The 23700-nt window shown below is 40.0% G+C and overlaps 1 protein-coding gene across 3 annotated transcripts in view; it reads right to left on the bottom strand.

Moving 5' to 3' along the window:
• The window catches only part of SCAPER (S-phase cyclin A associated protein in the ER), a 411590-nt gene that overhangs the window by 23005 nt on the left and 364885 nt on the right, over window positions 1–23700 (bottom strand). For all 3 annotated transcript variants that reach the window (XM_047796974.1, XM_047796976.1, XM_047796975.1), the window contains 2 exons: window positions 20809–21046; window positions 15316–15465 (listed from right to left, as the gene is read on the bottom strand). In XM_047796974.1, coding sequence (XP_047652930.1) covers window positions 15316–15465; window positions 20809–21046 — 388 coding nt within the window. The remainder of the gene's footprint in view (window positions 1–15315; window positions 15466–20808; window positions 21047–23700) is intronic.

Genomic DNA, 23700 nt, shown 5'->3' on the forward strand with positions numbered 1-23700 from the left:
AGACAATGTAGAAGAAATGGACAAATTAGTGGAAAAGTACAATCTTCCAAGACTGAACCAGGAAAAACTAGAAAATATGAATAGACAAATCACAAGTACTGAAGTTGAAATTGTGATTAAAAAACTTCCAACATACAAAAGTCCAGGACTAAGATGGCTTCACAGGTGAATTTTATCAAACACTTAGAGATGAGTTAACACCTATCCTTCTGAAACAATTCTAAAAAATTGCAAAGGAAGGAATACTCCCAAAATCATTTTATGAGGTCACCAACACCCAAATCAGATAAAAGATACTACAAAAAACAAAATTACAGGCCAATATCACTGATGAACATAGAACAAAAATCTTCAACAAAATACTAGCAGCCTGAATCCAGCAATACATTAAAAGGATCATAACCATGATCAAGTGGGATTTATCCCAGGGATGAAAGTATTTTTCAGTATCTGCATATCAATCAGTGTGATATACCACATTAACAAATTGAAGAATAAAAACTATATGATCATCTTGATGGATGGAGAGAAAATTCTTGACAAAATTAAACACCCATTTATGATAAAAATTCTCCATAAAGCATAGAGGAAATGTACCTCAACATAATAAAAGCCATGACAAACCCATAGCTATCATCATACTCAATGGTGAAAAGCTGAAAGCATTTCCTCTAAGATCAGGAACAAGACAAGGATGTCCACTCTTGCTACCTTTATTCAAGATAGTTTTGGAAGTCCTAGCCATTGCAATCAGAGAAGAAAAAGAAATGAAAGGAATTTAAATTGTAAAAGAAGAAGTAAAGCTGTCACTGTTTGCAGATGACATGATACTATACATAAAAAAAATCCTAAAGATACTATCAGAAAACAACTAGAGCTCATCAATGAATTCAGTAAAGTTGCAGGATACAAAATTAACACAAAAAATCTCTTGTATTCCTACACATGAATAACAAATGATCAGAAAGAGAAATTAAATAAACAATCTCATTTACCATCACATCAAAAAGAATAAAAATACCCAGGATTAAACCTACCTAAGGAGGCAAAAGATTTGTACTCTGAAAACTATAAAATGTTGATGAAAGAAATTGAAGATGATACAAACAGATAGATATAACAGGTTCTTGGACTGGAAGAATCAATATTGCCCAAATTACAATACTACCAAAGGCAATCTATACATTCAATGCAAGCCCTATTAAATTACCAATGGCATTTTTCACAGAACTAGATCAAAGTAGTTTAAAATTTGTATGGAAACACAAAAGATCCCAAGTAGGGAAAACGATCCTGAGAAAGAAAAACAGAACTGGAGGAATCAGGTTTTCCGCCTTCAGACTATGTTACAAAGCTACAGTCACCAAAACTGTATGGTCCTGGTACAAAAACAGAAATATAGATCTGTGGTACAGGATAGAGAGCCCAGAAATAAACACCCATACCTATGCTCAATTAATCTACAACAAAGGAGTCAAGAATGTACAATGGAGAAAAGACAGTCCCTTCAATAAGTGGTACTGGGAAAACTGGACAGCTACATGTAAAAGAATGAAATTAAAACATTCTCTAATACCATGCACAAAAATAAACTCTAAATGGATTAAAAAACCTAAACATAAGACTGGATACTATAAAACTCCTAGAGGAAAACATAGGCAGAACACTCTTTCACGTAAATCACAGAAATATCTTTTTAAATCCACTTCCTAGAGTAATGAAAATAAAAACAAAAATAAACAAATGGGGCCTAATTAAACATAAAATATTTTGCACAGCAAAGGAAACTATAAATAAAATGAAAAGACAACACACAGAATTAGAGAAAATCTTTGCAAACAAAGCAACGAATAAGGGGTTAATCTCCAAAATATACAAAGATCTCATGAAGCTCATATCTAAAAAACAAACAACCCAATCAAAAAATGGTCAGAAGTTCTAAACAGGCATTTCTCGAAAGAAGACAGAAAGATGGCTGAAAAGATGCTCAACAAGAGAAATGCAAATCAAAACTACAATGAGGTATCATCTCATATCAGTCAGAACAGCCATCATCAAAAAGTCTACAAACAATGGAGATCCTGTTGTGCCTCAGTGGGTTAAGGACCCAACACTGTCTCTGTGAAGATGTGGTGTAGGTTGCAGATGTGGCTCAGATCTGGTGTTGCTACCATGGCTGTGGTGTAGTCCCTAGCTGCAGCTCCAATTTGACCCCTGGCCTGGGAACTTCCATATGCCACAAGTATAGCTGTAGAAAGGAAAAAAAGTCTACAAACAATAAATGCTGGAGAGGGTTTGGAGAAAAGGGAACCCTCCTACACTGCCGATGGGAATGTAAACCAGTACAACCATTATGGAGAACTGTATGAAATTTCCTTAAAAAACTAAATATAGAACTATCATATGATGCAGCATTCCCACTCTCAGGTATATATCCAAAGAAAACCATAATTCAAAAAGATATATGCACACCAATGTTCACTGCAGCACAATTTACAATTGCCAAGACATGAAGCGACCTAAATGTCCACTGACAGAGGAATGGATAAAGAAGATGTGGTATAATGGAATGTTATTCACCTATAAAAAAATGAAATAATGCCATTTGTAGCAACATGGATAGACCTAGAGATTATCCCACTAGGTAAAGTAAGTCAGACAAAGAAAGACAAATACCATCTGATATCACTTACATGTGGAATATAAAAATGAAATAAATGAATTTATATACAAGACAGAAACAGACTCACAGACTTCATAAATAAACTATGGTTACCAAAAGGGAAGATGTGGTGAAGAGGGACAAAATCAGGAATTTTGGATTAACATATACATACATTACTATATATGAAATAGATATCAAGGATCTACTGTATAGCATAGGGAATTCTACTCAATAGTCTGTAATAACTTACATGGGAAAAGAATCTGAAAAAGAATGGATGTATGTATAACTCAATCACTGCACGGTATTCAGTGAAAGTAACACAACATGTAAATCAATTATACTCCAATATAAAATAAAAATTAAATTTAATAAAAGCAGCAGCCCATCATTAATTATAGATGCATAAGTATGCAAAGAAACCATACTATCAATGTCTGAATGCAGAGATCAGCATGGCTACTATAATAGGACTTCTACAAACTAGGTTCTCGGATGAGATGTGCAGCATGTGATAGCAGACCAAAGGTACAAAATTCCAAAAGAACTATAAACATATGAAGAGACTGAAGATAAATATTTAAAAATCCTGTCAGGAAATTTGTTATTAAAATGAACGAAATGGTGATCTTGGGGTCTTTGTAAGTGTAGACATTCCTACAGAGTGTGTGCTTTCTTGGAGTAGTACATACCTGTCAAAAAGCCTTTTTTAAAAACCAAATCAAAACAAGTCACAGTAGATTTACTATGACAATGCCACCCACCTGATGATCAAATACCCCAAAGATATCCACTCTTATAGTTGAAAGTCAAATAAATTTGGGGTGTGTGCAGTAAGCATGACATCTTTACAACAACCCTGGGAGTTAGGACTTCTTGGCTCTGTGTTATAGCTGGGGAAGGTGACGCTCAGACTAACCTGCCTAAGTTTATCACTCAAGTGAGAGAGGGGCTAGGACATGAACCTAAGTCTGTCTCCAAAGCTTCCGCTTACACTGTTTTCTCAAATACTGGATTTGCCAAACCTTAAAAACAGTAGTTTCCTTCCTTTGGATCTCAAAACTACTGGCTCCAGCAAAAACAAGACTAAGAAGTTTCTTCTAGAATAAATTCAAAGATAAATAACTTATAGTGCCAAAGAAATGGCTCTTAAATTTTTTTTAGCTAAAAATCAGGTTTGGTCAGTAAAACAGAACTGCTGCATACTTCAAAATCTGGGGCCATTTTAGCTTTTCCTGCAGTATCATGCCTAAGGAGAGATGTATCATCTCAACATCCAGTAATTCATTCAACAAATGCAGTTAAATATAAAAACATAATTCCTTAAGTAATTACTGATGCCAGGGACTGCTGTAGGCGCTACAAAGACTCTGCTCTCAAGGTACCAACAGTCTAGTGTGATGGGGTGGGAGTAGAGAGACAAAATAAGTAAGTGTCTGGGGGCAGGTAATAAATATACGAACAAAAACAGAGCAAGGTAAAGGGGAAACAGTAATCATGGGGTGACAGATTACATTAGGTACTGTGGGCAAAGAAGGCCACTCCGATAGCATGACATCTGAGGAAAAAAGCTTCGAAATCTACTCCCCTCTACCCCCCAAACCATGCTGATTTCTGAGGGAAAAGATCCCTGGTAGAGAGCAGCAAGACAAAGGCTTGATGTGAGAGGTGTGTTTGCAGACCAGCAAGGAGAACAGGGTGGCTAGAGTGCAATATTTGTGATTCTGAATTTAGAAATAAAAATTATTAAATTACTTAATTAGTCTGGCCTTGACTCCCCACTTTAGCTTAGAATCATATATGAATCCTCTATCAGAGATGGAAGTGCCCTTTGGAGCACTCAGCCTCACTCTTTTGACAGACAGGAAAGTAAAGCCCAGAAAAGGGCGTGACTTGCCAGGGTCACACAGCTGTACATCTGTGAAAAGACCAAGGCATTCTGACTGCTGCACCAGTATTTGCTCCATGGTGCTGAGCTTTTTGTGACTGATGAGGATCTCATATAAAATTTCCTACCTCGGAAGAGGTGTTTTCTCTGTGATTACAGATTAGTGTAATCTTAATGAAAAGGTTCCTCTATGACTAAAGACCAAGGCAGGCCCAGAAAAAATTAGATTTATCACTGGTCATGAGTTAAACTTTGACAAAATATTCTTTCTGGCCTCATTTTTCACCCCAGTAGAAGATTTCCAAGTGAGCCAAAGGATGACTGAAGACTGTGCCCACATTTGTCCTGGCAGCAGTGCTCAGCTTTGAACCCTGTTCACAGGATTTGGGTTTGGGCACCCTGGGTTGACAGTGCTGACTATTTATTGCCTGGCTTCCCCTTGTGTGTCTTCTGTTGCTCTACCCAAGTCTTGGGATGGAGCTCAGAAGGAGATGATTAACTTTAAGTTTAACTTGCAGCTAAACTAAGCCTTCACCATGACCCTACTTGTTCTGTCTCACAGCCACTGCTGAAGGAGCTTAGTGGATTCCCAACTTTTTGCAGTAGAGTGGAGATGAGACTATGACTGGCTTTCAATGTCAAAGTTTCAATGCTAGATTTCACAACAGTTATTTTTATTGAGTATCCTGAATCTGAGTTCCCCCAAATTGAGAAACTGAAAAGACTAGTGAAGGAAAGATAGTTTATCTGTACAAGCCTATTTTTTTCAGGTCATTATGCCAGAATTATGAATTCAGCCTACTGCTGCATCAGGTGTATTGTTTAGTGCCATAAAGACGATAACAGGACAAGCAGGGATAGCAACAGGTGTCTTTCTTGAGCATTCACTATGAGTCAGGGCCTGTATTGTCTTGCTTAATTTATACAACAGCCTGGGAGGTAGTGGTATTATGTCCTCTATTTCACAGATGAGGAAACTGAGGCTCAGAGTTCAGTAACCTGACCAAGGTCACAGTGCTAGGAAAGAGCAGAACAGTGATTTCAAAGCCAGTTGACTTCAGAGCCTATGCTCTTATCCTCTGTGACATCTGACTGTTAAAAGAATCAGAGATCAGTTCAAAAGCTCAACTGCAGTCTGGTTCAAGATATGAATCCATTCAGGTGCCACCTTAACTACTGCTGCATCAACCGTGGATCTGAGATTACAGTAAGTCACGAATCAGGGTGCAGTCCTGTACAAAGGGGGAAGAATGTGCCTTTCTCAGTTAGGTGCTGTAAGTTTACCTGGCCAATGTTGGCTTTTTTTTTTTTTTTTTTGCAACACTTGCAGCATGCAGAAGTTCCTGGGCCAGGGATCAAAGCCATGCCACAGAAGTGACAATGCCAGATCCTTAACCATTAGGCCATCGGGGAACTCCTGGCCAAAGTTAGTCTTGAGTGGTGAAGGTGTCCATCTAAGGGCTCAGTGGCGGTTCCCTTGGGGAGGCTGCCATTTATTCCAGTTGATCCTTGGCAATGCAGCCACTGGGTCAGGGACGAAATTCCTTAGAATCTCTCAGGTGGTTTTGGAGTAAAAAGGTACTTAGTTTGAGCATGTGTGGTACTTCAAACTACTTTTGTGTTGGAAAAATAGAGATGGGGACACCAAAGAGATGAGGGAAGTAAGAGGTATCTTTTATTTGAATTCTGTGAAATTGGTGACTTTAAATACAAGCAGTCAAAATTGCTAACTGACAAATTTTCTTCATTCTAATACCAGATGGGTCACTCACTAGTCTTAAAATAAATCTTTAGGCAGAAGTTATTTTTAATTAGGAAATTTACTGTTCTAACTTTGGTAAAACCCACATTTTTCTTTGGTGCTGTAATATTTGGAGAATAACTCCAAAACAGTTGTATTGTTGGAATTATTAGGCTCTTCCTAAGACATGATACATTTTTATTTTGTGAAAGGAGCTGTATCTCTCACACAAAGAAAGAAAATACAGGAAGCTGAATGTTTGTGTAATACCTAAAGAATAAGCTGCCAACACTAGAAGAACAGAAGGGCCCAGAATGCTGGAGTTGCCACTCTGAGCCCACCGCGCAGCAGACTCTATTCTTGGACTTGGATGGGCCTGGGGGAGTTTACCAAATGGGTGTGACCTAGGACCATCTGCCTTTGAGAAAAACAAAGAGTAAAGTAAGAATGTTTGAGCAGGAATTAGGCCACCTCTGAACGTTCTAAAGGCTAGAATGGGCCTCTGGAAAACTGACACTCTTAAAATACAACTCTGCTCCCCTCACCTGCAGATGGTATACAATTGGGAAACACTCCTGTTTTTGTTTGCAGGGAAAACATCTGAGGTGAGTACATCAGATACATTTTAGGAAAGTTTGGTCAATTAACATCTGGGTTTTCTTATTAAGTCATCAGATTATAAAAGATCTGGAAAAACATGTCACGAAGCTGAGGCAGAATCTAGTTTCAACGGAGAAAAGATAGTTTCTTCAATAACAGGTACTGGGAAAACTGGACAGCTACATGTAAAAGAATGAAATTAGAACATTCTCTAACACCATATGCAAAAATGAACTCTAAATGGACTAAAAAACCTAAGCATAAGAGTGTATACTACAAAACTCCTTGAGGAAAACACAGGCAGAATACTCTTTCACATAAATCACAGAAATATCTTTTTTAACCAGAGAAATATCTTTTGGTCCTAATGAAAATAAAGCAAAAATAAATAAATGCGACCTAATTAAACACAAAAGCTTTTGCACAGGAAAGTAAACTACTAAGAAAAAAAAAAAAAAAAAAAGGAAAGACAGCCCAAAGAATTGGAGAAAATCTTTGCAAACAAAGCAACAAATAAGGGATTTTTTTTTTTTGGTCTTTTTTTGCCATTTCTAGGGCCGCTCCTGTGGCATATGGAGGTTCCCAGGCTAGGGGTCTAATTGGAGCCGTAGCTGCCGGCATACACCCGGGCCACAGCAACGTGGGATCTGAGCTGCGTCTGCAACCTATACCACAGCTCACGGCAATGCTGGATCATTAACCCACTGAGCAAGGCCAGAGATCAACCTGCAACCTCATGGTTCCTAGTTGGATTCGTTAACCACTGAGCCACGACAGGAACTCCAACAAATAAAGGATTCATCTCCAAAATATACAAAGAGCTCATGTAGTTCATGTCTAAAAAAACAACCCAATCACAAAATAATCAGAAAATCTAAACAGACATTTCTCCAAAGAAGACAGACAGATGGCCAAAAATCAAATGAAAATATGCAACATCATTAATTATTAGAGAAATGCAAATCAAATCTACAATGAGGTATCACCTCACACCAGTCAGAAGAGCCATCATCAAAAGGTCCACAAACAATAAATGCTGGAGAGGGTATGGAGAAAAGGGAACCCTCCTACTCGGATGGTGGTAAGGTAAATTGGTACAACCGCTATGGAAAACAGTATGGAGGTACCTCGTAAAACTAAATATAGAACTACCGTATGATCCAGCATTCCTACTCCTGGGCATATATCCAAAGAAAACCATAATCTGAAAAGATACATGCACCCTAGTGTTCACTGCAGCACTATATACAATAGCCAAGACATGGAAGCAATGTAAATGTCCACTGACAGAGGAATGAATAAAGAGGATGTGTATGCTGGAATATTACTTACCCATAAAAAGAATGAAATAATGCCATTTGCAGCAACATGGATGGACCTAGAGATTATCATACTAGGTGAAATAAGTCAGAGAACAAATGTATGATATATGGAATCTAATAAAAATGATACAAAGGAAGTTATATTTACAAAATAGAAACAGACTCACAGACTTCAAACTTATGGTTACCAAAGGGGAAACGTGGAAGGGAGGGATAAATTAGCAGTTAGGGATTAACATAATACACACTACTATATATAAAAAATAAATAACTAGCAAGGACCTACTGTGTAGCACAGGGAAATCTACTTAATGTTCTGTAATAACCTACATGGGAAAACAATCTGAAAAAGAATGGATATAGGTATATGCATAACTGATTCACTTTGCTGTACACCTGAAACTAACACAACATTGTTAACTATTCTCCAACAAAATTAAAAAAAAAAAAAAAAAAAAAGAGCCTCACTGTCTAGCTTACTTGCCAGGTCAGAGCTTTCCAGAAGCATTCAGGAATCTTTGGTACAGTGCCAAGTAGATGATTACATGATCTGCATGACTATCTACAGAGCAGCTGATGGGGGGACAGTGGGTTAATGGGATCCTTCCTTCTTTCAACTATCACAAGAGATTCTGGCTCTGATAGCTGGAATCTATGGAGTCTTCCAAATGAAAAAGTCAGTCACTAACTAAAATGAATATGCAAAGGTGCTTATTCCCAATACAGTAACGTGCAGGCAGTCAAATCATCTGTCATTCGAGTTAATTTAATTATCAGACCACATTTAGTTATCCAATATAAAATGTAAATAAAGTGAAGGGCTGACAGCACATACTAATTGTGTTCATTATAATAATTAAATGGGAAAGAGTTTCGGAGTCAAGAAAGTACCATAAAATACAAGGAAGCTTTTGATTAAAAAAACATCATTTTAATTAGAAACTGCAACCCTATAGGAAACAGATGATTGGTTCTATCAAGGATGGGGCATTACTTTTATTATCCAGGTTTCTCTTCCAAAGTTACCCTTGGTATCATGGGGCTCAGTCCTTCCAGTTAATAGACTAAATGGTGGCAAATTAAAAAGTGCCAATCCTTTATGCAAAGCAGTTACCTAATAAAACAGCCTTAGGCTGCAGCAGGAGTTCAGGGTCTCCTGTCTTATAAAGATACAAGCTGTTTTCCCAGTAGGGAATAAAGGATCCTCTGTGGACAAACAGGCCCTGCAAATTAACATGACTTCTGACTAATGATACGGAAACATTAAATGAATTGAGTGTCATAATTTCTCCTCTGAAATTCCTCTGATTCAAAGAAAGTGGCATGAGGTTAAATAAATTCACTTTTCTAAGAACAGAAATGAGGTGGAAGGGGTAGTAAATGGACTGCCAATGAGGACATTTGGGCTCTGCCAGTTCTTGCTTGGCAATTCTGTTTCCTTTTCTGAGCCTCAGTTTCCCCTTCTGTAGTATGAGGGAGCCAGACTAAATATCTCAGAGACCTTCCAGGATGAAGGCTCCATGAAACTGTCATTAAAACTGTACTTCCACATCCCGCAGTAAATGCTCATTTGGCAAATTACCAAGCTTTGGAAGGAGAAGAAGGGATTTAGAATGAAAATAAACAATCAGCTTTTTAGTTATAGAAAACTCCCCAGTTCTACTGTGGTATGAGCAGTTACCATTCAGCAAGCTTGAGGCTATTTCCTTTACCCTGTCCTTGCCATGCAGCCAGATGGGCGTGGAGCCCAGCCACAGATGGTGAGCCTGACCCTCTGGATGTGAAGTGACTGTGGCTAGAGATGGCATCACAGAGTAAGGACCCTGACATCTCACTTTTAAGTCTCTACTTGTGAGTGTCTGTCAGTGGAACCCCTCTACTAAAATAAAAAGAGCAAAGGTATATTCAGCTTTTATGGATGAGCTGCCATGGAGTGGGCAGGCGGCTTATGAAGCCATCTGGTGCTAAAACAATCTGGAGTAGGGCAAGGAGGATCTAAAAAATCCGCAATATGTCCCCATAAGGTCAGAATGCTGGTCTGTGGTTCTAATCTCAGCCTTTAAAATCACAGACTCAGAGCTCAAAGGGCAGATCATCTATTACAATCCACTGCTTTAAAAAAATAACTTAAAAAAATTAAACATATGCTTTACCATTTTAACCATTTTAAGTCCACCATTCGATGGCATTAAGTACATTCGCAACATTGTGCAACAACAATCGTCACCACTTTCCATTTCCTGAGCTAATCTGCTTCTGTGAATGGTCAAAAATGCTCAAGCCTCGAGAGGGAAAATGGTTTGTCTAAGATCCCACAGCTAGTGGCTGAGCTGAGGTTAGAACCTTGGTCTTCTATCTGCTAGACTGTGGTCCATTTTGTGCTCATCACTCATTTACACGTTCCCAGGGTCTCTACAAGTCTTCTCTGAGTAAGGCACATAGATATGTCCCATAAGCTGCCCGGTCAGCATTCAGAGTTGTAGTATGGCAACTTCTCAATGTGCTGTCTTAGTAAATGGGCATCACCTTCTGTACTCCCCACCCCTGCTTTAGAAATACTTCAGAATTCACTAGTAGAAAGGTCCTGTGACACAGCTGATTTGATTTTCTTTTCTTTTTTTTAGTCTTTTTGCCATTTCTTGGGCCGCTCCCTCGGCATATGGAGGTTCCCAGGCTAGGGGTCTAATCGGAGCTGTAGCCACTGGCCTACGCCAGAGCCTCAGCAATGTGGGATCTGAGCCGCGTCTGCAACCTACACCACAGCTCACGTCAATGCCGGATCCTTAACCCACTGAGCAAGGGCAGGGACCGAACCCGCAACCTCATGGTTCCTAGTCGGATTCATTAATCACTGTGCCACGACAGGAACTCCCTGATTTTCTTAAGTAACGTGAAATGAAAAGTACACTGAATTGGGATTCGTGAGACTTGGGTTCTATCCTGGTCTTTTAGCAATTCTTGATGTTACTTTGGGGGGCTTACTTCATCTCTCTGAATCCTGATTCCTCACCTGTCTGTGAGGCAGGGATAATTTCTGTGCCCATAGCCTCAATTCTGTGCCCATAAGTGAGGCCCAAGAGACAACAAATGGGAAGAGTAGTATAAAGAATTCTACAAAAATCAGCAGTTATGCTTAGAAAAAGCAACTCCTTAAGGTGCAATGTCTCGAGGTTTGACAATTACTACCATTTCTATCAATTTCTGATTTCTTCCCTACTTTTTTTTTTTTTTTTTGTCTCCATATGCACCCACGGCATGTGGAGGTTCCCAGGCTATGGGTCAAATCAGAGCTGTAGCTGTCAGTCTACACCACAGCCATAGCAACTCAGGATCCGAGCCGCATTTGCCACCTACATCACACAGCTCATGGCCACACCGGATCCTTAACCCACTGAGCAAGGCCAGGGATGGAATCTGTATCCTCATGGATACTAGTTGGGTTGGTTAACCACTGAGCCATGACAGAAACTCCTCTGTTTTTTTTTTTTTTTCCTGTCTTTTTGCCTTTTCTAGGGCCACTCCTGAGGCATATGGAGGTTCCCAGGCCAGGGGTCCAGTTGGAGCTGTAGCTGCCGGCCTACACCAGAGCCACAGCAACGTGGGATCCGAGCCGCATCTGCAACCTACACCACAGCTTATGGCAACGCTGAATCCCTAACCCACTGAGAAAGGCCAGGGATCGAACTCACAACCCCATGGTTCCCAGTCGGATTCATTAACCACTGAGCCACGATGGGAACTCCAGAAACTCCTCTTCTCTACTTTTTATCACATTCTTTCTTCTCACAGATTGTTGCATTTCAGCAATTGTCTCAAGACTGAACTGACTTCTCCGACCTTCTTTCAAATCAGAATCAGATGTCCAGTTAGCATTCAACCTTTTAGGAGGGAAGAAGTTGAGAAAGGAGGCCTGGCTTTTTTTCCTTTTCTAATTTCTTCCTCATAGTGAACTTACCTCTCAACAATTATCTCTAAACCCCACAGCATCTTCTTCCCCAAACGAGAAGCCAGAGGGTCCCTGTCTCCTCTGTGGATTGCTTAATGCTCTTTCTGCCCATTTAATCTGTTTTTTTCTTGTCCCAACATGCCCAGTCATGCCATCAGGTCCAGGTCAGTTGCAACATGCCATTTCCAAATACCCGTTCCTCTAACCACATTTCCCATTCGCTCTGGTGAGCCCAGAGACACTTATAGGGTTAGTCTGTGATCTTGTGTCAGGAGAAAAACTCTGAAATCCCACACAATTCTGAGTTCGGTAAAATTCATCCCAATGGAGTTGATTTAAGCAAAGAGTTTCAAGTGATCCTTAAATATGGATGTGCTGAAGGAACTGAACTTTTTGCCTTTTCTACTTTTGTAGAAGTGTACAGCAAAATAACACACAAACACACAAATTATTCACCTCTTTATAAGTACAATAGATAGTGTCATGATAAATGGTAAATGACTTAAGTGCAAAGCACAAAATTATTAGGTAAACCATGGGGTGTTTACCTAAGATAAAGCCATGCAGCCATCAAAAATGATATTCACAAAGGATGATTCCAATATATTGTTGAGTGTATAAAGCAGGATAGAAGTATATACACAATACGACCTCAGCTATGTAAAAATATTCACGGAGGTGGGGGGAGTGGGTGAAATGGAAGAAGGTGGTCAAAAGGTACAAACTTCTAGTTATGAGATAAATAAGTCCTGAGGATGTAATGTACAGCATGGGGACTAAAATTAACAATATTGTATATTTGAAAGTTGCTGAGAGTACATTTTAAAAGTTCTCATCACAAGGAAGAAAATTTTACTTTTTGTGTGAAGTGATGGATGTTAACTAATTGTGCTTAATTGTTTTGCCACAGATAAATACATCAAATCACCATGTTGTACACTTAAAACCAACAGAATGGTACATGTCAATTACATCTCAATAATATTAACTGTCATAAAATATTCACAGAAAAAAAGATTGCAAGGAACCTGCCAAAATGGTAACAGTGGCTATCTCAGGTGGTGAGATAAGAATGACTGTGATTCTACCTTCTTTACACTTGCCTATCTTTTTCATGATGAGTAAGAAACTCTTTTGTAATCAGAAAAATAAAAGCAAACTTCTGGAGTTCCTGTCATGGCGCAGCGGAAATGAATCTGACTAGCAACCATAAGGTTTGTGGGTTTGATCCCTGGCCTTGCTCAGTGAGTTAAAGATCTGGCATTGTCTTGAGCTGTGGTGTAGGTCGCAGATGTGATTTGGATCCTGCGTTGCTGTGGCTGTGGCGTAGGCCGGCAGCTGTAGCTCCATTTCGACCCCAGGCCTAGGAACTTCCATATGCCTCGGGCGTGGCCCTAAAAAGAAAAAAAAAATAAAAAAATAAAAATAAAATAAAAACAAACTTCTAAAGGGAAATGAAATGCAACTTGGTAGAAAAAAAACACAGGGGATTTCCCTCAACTTTCCTTCCTTGATAAGCTTGTAAGAGACTTTGAACCTGCTGGATCTGGTTCACGAAAAGGACAAAGCACCAGTACCCAGAGGTGTTGGCTAGGGAGAGTGCACTGCCTGAGTGCACCCGTGATGGGAGGTGAGAAGGAGCTGCCCTCTTTGCAACAAGGGGTGTGAGAGGAGAATTTTTCCATGTGTGACACTTATTCTGGTAAAGGTCCACATTTTCTATATTTTGAACATGGGAATCTTTGTAGAATGGACTGCATGTTTCTCAAACTTCTTCCTCTCTCTTCCTTCCTTTCTCTCTCTTTCTTTCTTTTCCTTTTTATGGCCGTACCTGTAGCATATAGATGTTCCTGGGCTAGGGGTCAAATCGGAGCTGCAGATCTGAGCCACACCTGCAATCTACACTGCAGCTTGTGGGAACACCGGATCCTTAACCCACTGAGTAAGGCCAGGGATCGAATCCATATGCTAACAGACAACATTGGGTCCTTAACCCTCTGAACCACAACAGGAGCTCCTCCTCAACCTTCTTAAAGGGAGTGCGCAGAACATACATTTTTGCCTCCAACTTCCCTCAGGGTCAGTACTAGGGGCATCAACAATCATCTGGGGGAATAAAGTACAGGGTTTAGTGTTCCTTTGAACCCAGATGGCTATAATTTCTGAATTCTTCGGCTTGCCTTATTTTTTCTATCCTTTTTTTCTTATCAAGAAGGCAGTTTCAGCTCTCAGTGTGCTGGTTCTCACCTTGTATTTGGCTCTGGCACTACAACTATCTCCTGTCCTTCTTCTGCCCTGGTCCAATTAACTGCAGGCTAATAAACCTAGTAAGCAACCTTACCAGAGAACTGCCTAAAATAAAAATGAGCAAGCTTAGAGTGAGGGTTAAGGACTGTCCAGAGGCCTTTTTCTTAGCTATAATCCACATAATTAAGGTTGCCGAGTAGAAGGCTTTAGATAAATGAGGCTGTCAGGAATTACAGTTTGATATGTTAGTTATGCCAGAGCTCTGTTTTTAAAAATAAGAGAAATTAAGTGCTTTATTATTATTTTTAAAAATAAAATCTGTAACAGATTTCTCAACTTTTTAAAACATAGAACCCTATTTACAAATGAGATTTTGCTCAGAAACCAAATAATCAAAATAGTTAAAAGAAAAACTACTCTGGGTGACTCAAGGGGGTAAGGCCTAAGTCCTGCCTGCTCAGGCTCTCGTCCAACACCATCTGGTACCCTATTAAGCATCTAGGCAGAAGCCAAGGGCCAAGAGCAGTTTTATAAAGCACCAGACTCTAATGCTATTTGCAAAGTAACCAGTTAAATGATATAATCTATCTCATCAAAACAAACAAAAAATATGAATAAAGCATCAGAATCCATGTGGTAAGGGAGGTAGATGCTTCTGTGTGGCTTAAGAAGAATATTTTATTAAAATATCTGCTTTTTATAGCTCTAAGGAGGGCTCTAGTGCTGGTCTAGTGCTGATCAAATGTCTTTGGAGAGAAGGAGTCAGAGACATCTCCCTGGGGCCTGGTTAAAGGGCCTCACACAGGACAGATGGGTTCCAGCAGGCTAGCCTGCCTTTTCTCACTCCAATACCTCACACTCTCAGTGCTGGGGAAGCAGTCTAAGGAACCTTCCTGGGCCTCTTACCTGGTTATCTGGGTGGTTGACAGTGAAGTAGCCCACACAGACGATGACCTCATGAAGGAGGCTTTCACAGGAGACGTGGCTGCAGTGGCCCAGTAGGGAGCTGGCGATGTGCCGGAATGCAAGGGACAAGCCCTCTGCCCCTACAATAGACTGACAAAGACAAGGAGCAGTTAGAACTTCCCAGGCCAGGGAGAGCGGGGGCTGCAACGCCAGACTGGGTCTTGTGCACTATGCCATGATGCCAGAAAAGCATAGGAAATTTCTGGAGCATTGTGCTTAGCAGTTCAGTTCAGGGATTCCTGCTCTAATAAATGACCATAATAAATGTACCGTTTAACTTGAAAAAAAAAAAAAAGAAAGAAAGAAAGAAAATAGAGCACAGCAGATCAAATGCCTGTACTATGTGGATGAAGACATTATTCACCTAAAGCATGGGAATTCATTCCATTTTTAATAAGTTATTTTTTCTCATTGTACAGTCTCACTGTAGAAAATTCGGAAAAATATAAAAATGCTAAAATTTACCTGTAAATCTACCATTTAGCTAGTTTCTAATACTTTTTTTTTTCAGAAGGAGAAAATATTTTCTTGTACACAGGGATAAAAATACAATTACAATTATTATGTTCAAACAGAAAAGACATATAAATAACAATTAGTTATTATTAAAATAGCTTTATAAACCCAAAGCTTCCAAAAGAATGTTAAAAAACTCCCAACGACTCCCCCTAAAAAACAAACAAACTATGAAGCTCCCTCAGCTATGCGGCTTCTGGGATCCTTTCTTGAGAGAGGGAAAGGGCTGTTTGCGGTGGGCGATGTAGGGGGAGAGCCTGAGTCTGTCTGTGCAGCCTGAAGCTTCTATTTAATAAACATGTCAAACAGACAGAGCGACAGGAGGGCAAAGGGGAGAGGCGAAGCCCACAGAATACACTTGCAGCCCACACTGGAATGAAGCACCACTGCCCGCCTGTGGGAAAAGGCAGTGTTTTAAACTCATCTCTTAATTTGAGGTCTTGACTGGCTTAAACCAGGTCAGATACGTTGCAGCTTGGAAATTTCAATGAATTCACTTTGCCTAACAGTGGGTGAAACACAGTCCTTTTAATGAATACTGTTGAAACAAAATTATTGCTAAATCTTAAGAGTGCCTTCTGTCTCAGTTTCACTGCACTGAGACAAAATGTTTTTCAAGCACCAAAGAGACTTCAGGAGGGCCTTGCTCCTTTAAATCAAGTAGTGACACCTTCTCAGCTCAGCCCTTATTTAATTAGTTGTGTCCAGCATGCTGTGACCCACTGCCCTCTGTTTAACCTTCACTGATAAGAGCAGGTCAAGGGGCATGTAAGTTTGAATATAAAAATTAAACCAATTTTTCAAGGACACTATATTTCCTTTTTAGCCAGAATTAATTGCCAAGTCAGTACATTGATTTGTTTCTTGAGACCACCTTCAATTGTAAAAACTGTCAACGTGTATGCGATATACAGTATCTGGGATCTCAAGGCCATCTGTGCCAGTATGAATTCAAAGTGAAATCAGAATCTTTGCTGAAGGGAGAAAAATGTTTTGACAGCCTTATTAGTATACAATGAAATGGAGCCAGTTAAGAAAATATTCTACTGGGTAACCTTTTATTACTACTATGTGATGAGTTCTCACGCAAAACAGTCACATAGGTTTATGGCTTTAAGAAGGGTGCAGGAGCACTGGGACAGCTGCATTCAAAACTTCCTGATTCAACATCTGCAAGATGGTTTGGGTAAATTCTTCACCTTTGGAAGCTGAGTCAGTCCGCATTTCCTGAGGAACTATTATGTGCTAGCTAGCACAGTACCTTTATGTGGTCTCATTTAATCCTCAAACTTGTGAGGTAGGTGTCTTTAATCTCTACTTTTAAGATTTTATTTAACTGACTCCTAAGGGTTAAAATGACTTGTCTAAGGTCACACAATTTGGCAGTATGGTGGCTCAAAGTCAGGTTGGTCTGACTCCGGACCCAGAGGTCTTGATGACGATGCTTCTCTGTAAGATCTCTACATTCTTGTGATGCACTGGGATGCAAACCATCGACATGTCTTACATTGTCTTGTCTAACTCTTCACCAAGTCCGACTGTTTATCTCATTTCAATTTTCTTCTCCAGTTTCTTCGATATTCCCAGGCAATTCAAAAACTGTCTCTCAGACGTCTTCTGAGGTCAGACCCATAATGAACCTAAAATATCTTCTCCTGTGCCTTATAAACATAGTTCTTAAAATCTCACTTTTGACAAATAAGTTGTTTTGAGGAACTAGAATATGAGTTTCTTTGACCATAGCTATCATAAAAATAGTACTTTTTTGTCAAACTCATGCACTGCTTTACAATGCAAACACTGTGTATTTGTATGGTATTACTTGAGCACTACATGCTTAATCAGATATCTGTCTACATCAATGATGTCTCTGTGGATAGATGTTTCGCTTGAGCTTGCTAAATAGAGCGTAGTGGTTGGTTAAAAATATGACTATAAATCTCTGACAGTCCTCCCACTGAGAGATGGGGCCTATGTCTTCTCTTAAATCTGGAAGGCTTATGACTGACTTAACCAATAGAATATGGTTGATATGTAACTATGCGACTTCTGAGGTCAGGTCATAAAAAGCCATGCAGCTTTTGTCTGGTTCTCTTGGAGGATTTGTTTTCCAGAAGCTTCTTCTCAGGACACTCCTACTCAGAATCTAGACACCATGATGTTTTGAGAAGCCCAGGTCATGCTGAGAAGCCCTACATGGAGTCTCTGGCCAATAGCCACTGGTGACCTAGTCTTTGAGTAATCTTAGGCATAAAGCAGGCACAGTTAAGGAGCTTCCAGATAATTTCAGCTCCCAGCTATTTGAGTCAACCCGCCCCTCTTCAATTTCAGCTCCCAGCTATTTGAGTCAACCTGCCCCTCTTCTCCACGTCTCCCCAACCCTAGTCATCTGAGTCCCTGAACTGAAGCCCTACATCATGGAGCAGTGACAAGGCACTCCCAATGTGAAAAGCCCTGCTTGAATTCTGGACCCACAGAATCCATTATCACAATAGAATGGTTGTTGTTGTTTACCCCACTAAGTTTATCTGAATTTCAAATATATAGAAGTAACTGGAACAATAATCACTGATAGATGTACTAAAGGCCCTATGAAAATTCTAGGCATGTGGGTGATGACAGATAAGCTTTAGTAATTTGTCCAAGGTATCACACACACTGATGGAGAGTAAGAGAAAAACATGTGCTGCACTTTGGGCACTAGAAGGATGGCAGCCATGACGTTGCCTGCAGGCTTTCCTGGCCCATGCACTGGTTACAGAGCAATGGGTGCCTGGGAACAATGTCTGGGAGAAAATGAGAAAGAGTGATGGAAAAACTGAGCAAAACAAAAGAAGACAGGAGGGTCAGAACAGAGATCAAAAGAAGAAGCAGGAAATAATTAAGAGAAATATGGAGTAACAGGAAGGACAAAGAAGAAAGAAGCAAAGGTACCGGGGAATTGTTAGGAACCAGACAAGAAAGGACTTTCCCCTGGGAAGGCAGGGCTTTTCACTCTAAGAACGGCTTGAACACTCTTGAGGCACCTTGGTGTTTTTCCTGTGGTTATGGCAAAAGTGGCTCAAGTAGGGGATATATTCTGGACTTGATAAGGCAAGAAGCTGGAGAAAAGAAATCTTGGTTTTATCTTATTTTGCATGAAGGGCTCCAGAAAGAGATTTTTGATTTTTCTAACATTATTGGCTATTGTGTCTAAAGGCCACCAGGGAGCAGGGTTGGTTGGAATGCAGTGGTGCTCCTTTTGAGTGAGGCTGCACAGGCTGTGAGTTCATAGAGGCGTAGAAGTAGGGCAGGCACCTGGGGTTCCCTGACATTAAGAGTGACTGATGGAATGGCTGACTTAATGTAAATGCTTGTGTACAACGTGAGGCACCCAGCAGCTGTATAAATCTTGGTCAGAAGACCTATAAAACTAGAAGCTGAGAAATACTTTAGGTATTTTCTTTTTATTATCCCTGGACCTAGTGGGTGGGTACACTGCTGATCTCCATATTCTGAGGACATCAAATTAGCATAACTTGATTTCCAGGCTGTGTCCAGATAGAATACAATGGGCTTGGGTCTTCATAAAACACCAACATTATGTTCAACCCAGAGGCAAGAACTACTGCCATTTTCTGGAGAAGATATCTCCTGTTTTAGGTGTGGCTATAAACTCCAGAACTTTACACATTGTGTAGTTACCAACCAAGGCTAGCTCAAGTGCTTTGAAAACTGAAAAGCATTTAATCCTAAGGAAGAGATTTCTGGTTCTTGTGATGGTTAAACTACCTCTACAAAGTTGAAACATACTGAATCAAATGATACAACTTACTAATTACCAGTTGTGAAGAGAATGATAGGAAGACAAGAATCACACATTTGTCATCAGCTACAAAACAGAAGTGTTTCTTCCATCTTGTGATGGCCAAAGACCACAATTTTCATACATTTGTATCTTTATAACCTTTTTCCCTTTGAGCAAAGCAATTCATCTAAATTATGGGTTCATCATCTGCCAAGTTTGTTCCTTTTTTAATGAAATCACTTGACAGTTAATAAACTGAGAGAGAGAGTCTACTTAGGGCTTGCTCTGTTCCAAAGGTTCAGTGTTTTGGAAAATTAAATTTCCTATATGAAAAAATCTGTTTCTAAGCTAAGAGTCTGCTGTTATAGCATAAAGCAATTTTTCTTTCTTTAGCAATAAAAACTTAATTTATGGGGGTTTGCACATTTAACTACATATGCACTTTACTGGATATAAGTCAGTTAAATCATCCATAGAAAGTCATTATCAATCAAAACAATTTATCTAATTTTGATTCTGTTTTTATAAGAAACCATTACTTTCCTTAATATTTAAACGTTTATAATGCTTTTTTTTTTCTTTTTCTTTTTTGGCTGCCCCACAGTATATGGAATTCCTGGGCCAGAGATCAGATCCTAGCTGGAGCTGTGACCTACGCCACAACTGCAGTAACACCAGATCCTTAATCCACTGTGCTGGGCTGGGGGTCAAACCTGCATCCCAGTGTTCCAGAGATGCTGCTGATCCCACTGTGCCACATCAGGAACTCCGATAATGTATTTTCTAAAGAAATCAAGAAAGAAGATTTAGAAGCAGCAAAGTGGCATAGGCTTGGGGTCACAGAACCATGGGTACCAGTCCTGACTTAGCCACTTGTAACCCTGGACAAATTACTTAACCACCAGTTTTTCCACCTGTAAAATGGGTATAAAAATATAGGTAGAGTAGTCATGTCATGAGAATAAATATGAAAACTTATGCCAAGCACCTAATGCAATTCCTACAACACAGTAGCTTAGTAAACAGTATGTATTATAATTCCCATAATGTAGCTTATTCCTTATGCCCCCAAATCCGGGAGACAATCCTTGCATCACATCTACGCAAAATGGTTAACCAATTCCGGGTACCTGAAAAGCAGGTAGATCAAGAGCTGCGAAGCTGTTGAAGAAACGTAAACTCTGAATGGCCACTTGGATGGTGTTCTGAGCATAACTCTCCTTGGGACTGGCAGTGCTGGGGTCCGAGATTGTGCCGTGGAAGAGGACACAGTAGAGCATATGTAGGACTCCAGCCAGGTCTGTGGCCTGAAGAGCAGCTGTCAGTCCTGTGGGATCCTGGCGATTATTGTCAAATATACTGTATGACCTGACAAAGAAACATTCAACTCTTTAAGAAAAATCTACTTAAAGGATGTTAGCATTTTTATAGGTCAAATGGAACAAGACAAGCAGACCGTTAAAAGCAAACCATCTGAGTTGGTGTAGTAAGGTAACAAGAAACCTCAGGGGCTAAGTGCAGCCCTCCCCCGCCCAAGTGCACTGTGGCTGGCCCTTTCCTGCTGCTAGGAGACCAGGCTGCTGCAGCAGTGGCGACTAAGCACTCCAAAGCCAGCAGTGAGGCTGCTACCATTCTCTGGGCCCTCTGCAGACTAGATGGCTCACTTTGTTTACATTCTGGGTCTGAGGGAACTGGGTAGAGCCCATGAGAGCTACTGGGACACAGAAATCAAAAACACCATGGTCCAGTCATACACATATATAAAGAATGTGTGTGTATATATGACTGGGTCACACATATATATGTATATGACCGGGTCACTTTGATGTACAACAGAAATTGACAGGACAATGTAAATCAACTATAATAGAAAAAATAAAAACCTAAAACAAACAAACAAAAACCCCACCATGGCTTCCTTTCTGGATACACAAGGGACTCTTCTCAGGGGAGACATTGACCAGGAAAGCACAAGGCCTCAAAAACCCAGTAGTGTGTTGGTATCTTGTGACAGGGATACACTTTAACTGCTTTTGAGGCAGAGTTCCATCAGGTGTACTGACAGGATACACTGTAGGGGCTAGACTCCCAAGAGTGAGCTAGTGGTGCTTTTAGCTTTATACAAACCACCATGAAGTCAGCTTAGCAATTGTGGCAGGCAGCTCTATGGATGAGCAAAAAGCAATGGCAGGCCAATGAATTCCTAAAATTAACAGGAAAGGCAAAGGTTTGCTAAATCCACTTTATTCCTGAACTTAGGTATGAACTCAATTATATAAGAAGCATCTAGGGACCAAGAGCCTATCGTTTTAGTAAATATGGCTGCCAAGCATTCATTGATCCTTTCTTCCCATAGAAAGTGCATCTAGGTTTCTCTCTGAAATACCACTCCCCTTCTCACTGCCAACGTGCTTCAGGTAGAGCCCCCTTCCTGTTCACTCTGCCTCAAGGGTACGTAGGCCTAAGGTAAGGAGTACATCTTATTTCTCTGATTGTTCAGCATGGTTCAGGGATGACTCATGTCACTATCAGAGCTAATGGAATGGCAGGAGAGTCTTTTGCTGAAATTCTAGGGAAGAAACCCTCACTTTTTCTCCACAGGGTTTGAATCTGAGATGTAAGGTCTGTAGCTGCTGTAGCCATTTGTTCTAACCACTGCAAGCATCCCTGTGTCTCTCAGGGCTGTTCTAGGTGGGTCAGTCACTTTCCTTAATGGCTATAAGTTCCTGCTCAGTGCCTCCCTTTACTCTTGTCTGGTCTGCACAATACTGGACAGAACTGTCTTTATGTTTCTGGAATAGGATGACGCCCTTACCTATTTTTAACACTAATACGAGTCTCCTCTCCTTTCTTTGTTGTTGTTGTTATTGTTCTTGCAGCTGGAATCTACAATGAGAGGCATTATAGACCTATGCTTATCTCATTAACTTGCCCAGAGCACTGAAGAGATGCCCCTAGTTAAATAAGAATGTGAAAGTGCTGGCTGGCAAGTTTCTAGTATCTTGTCTAGTTTTCTAATCCATAACTTCTTCCCAAACGGATTACTTTGTTTATTTTAGTTTGCTAGGTGCATCAAAGTGGAGTTTTATTCATAAGGATGGCTAGCATTTATTTCCTGAATGTGCACTATTTCTAATGTTGCTAAGAATGTGAGATGACACTGTACATGTGTTCTCTCAAGAAAGCAGCTCTTAGGAAATCTTGTCATCTCATTTGTATGGCAGGACCAGCTAAGTACATTCACACCTTCTACCCAGTCTCATTCTTAGTTTCTTTATAGTTGGTGGAGAAGATACTGTTCTCCTCATTGCACACATGAAGCAACTGCGACTGAGAGTTGGTGAGATGTCTTAGGACATACACATTCTTCAGTGGCAAAGGCAGGGGTACCACCAAGAACTTTTCACTCTTTAAAGGCAATGCTTTGTCTGGCAACCAAAACATCCAGGCCAAACAAGAGTGACCTCTTCTTTTATCTCCACGCCTTCTCTTAAATCAAATCTTGGAATTAACTGAACACTGTTAAAGTACACAGAGACTGTAATATAATCTAGTATCATGATGGAGAGACACTCTCTGTCTTATGGGACTCAGTAAAACAGAAAGTTAAGAAATGGTATTTATTTGCTTATAGAAATAACTGAACCTTTACACAAACTGTTAGCTAATGTCAGTTGGCCCTTCCTTCCTTCCTTCCGTCCATTATAGCTGTAAGAGTTTAGGGGTCAGACCTGACTAGAGACGTTAGTAGAGATTAATGTGTCTGAGTTTATTATACAGGTTCCAAAAAAGGGGTCTGTGTTTGTTTAACACTGACTGCCTTTTAGAATCAAAGACAAGTCAGAGGACATTTCTCCCTAAAGCTAATTTCTAATAGGCTTTCAGCATCTTGGGGATGAGTGACATCATTGCTTGTGAGAAGAGTTTTACTGCTCAGTGATTTGGGACAGTAACTTCCCCTTTATTGCATATGTTGTTTTTAAACCGATTATTACAGATATTCCAGAATAGAGCTTACCATT

This window comes from Phacochoerus africanus, chromosome 9 (assembly GCF_016906955.1).
Source record: "Phacochoerus africanus isolate WHEZ1 chromosome 9, ROS_Pafr_v1, whole genome shotgun sequence".
Lineage (NCBI taxonomy): Eukaryota > Metazoa > Chordata > Mammalia > Artiodactyla > Suidae > Phacochoerus > Phacochoerus africanus.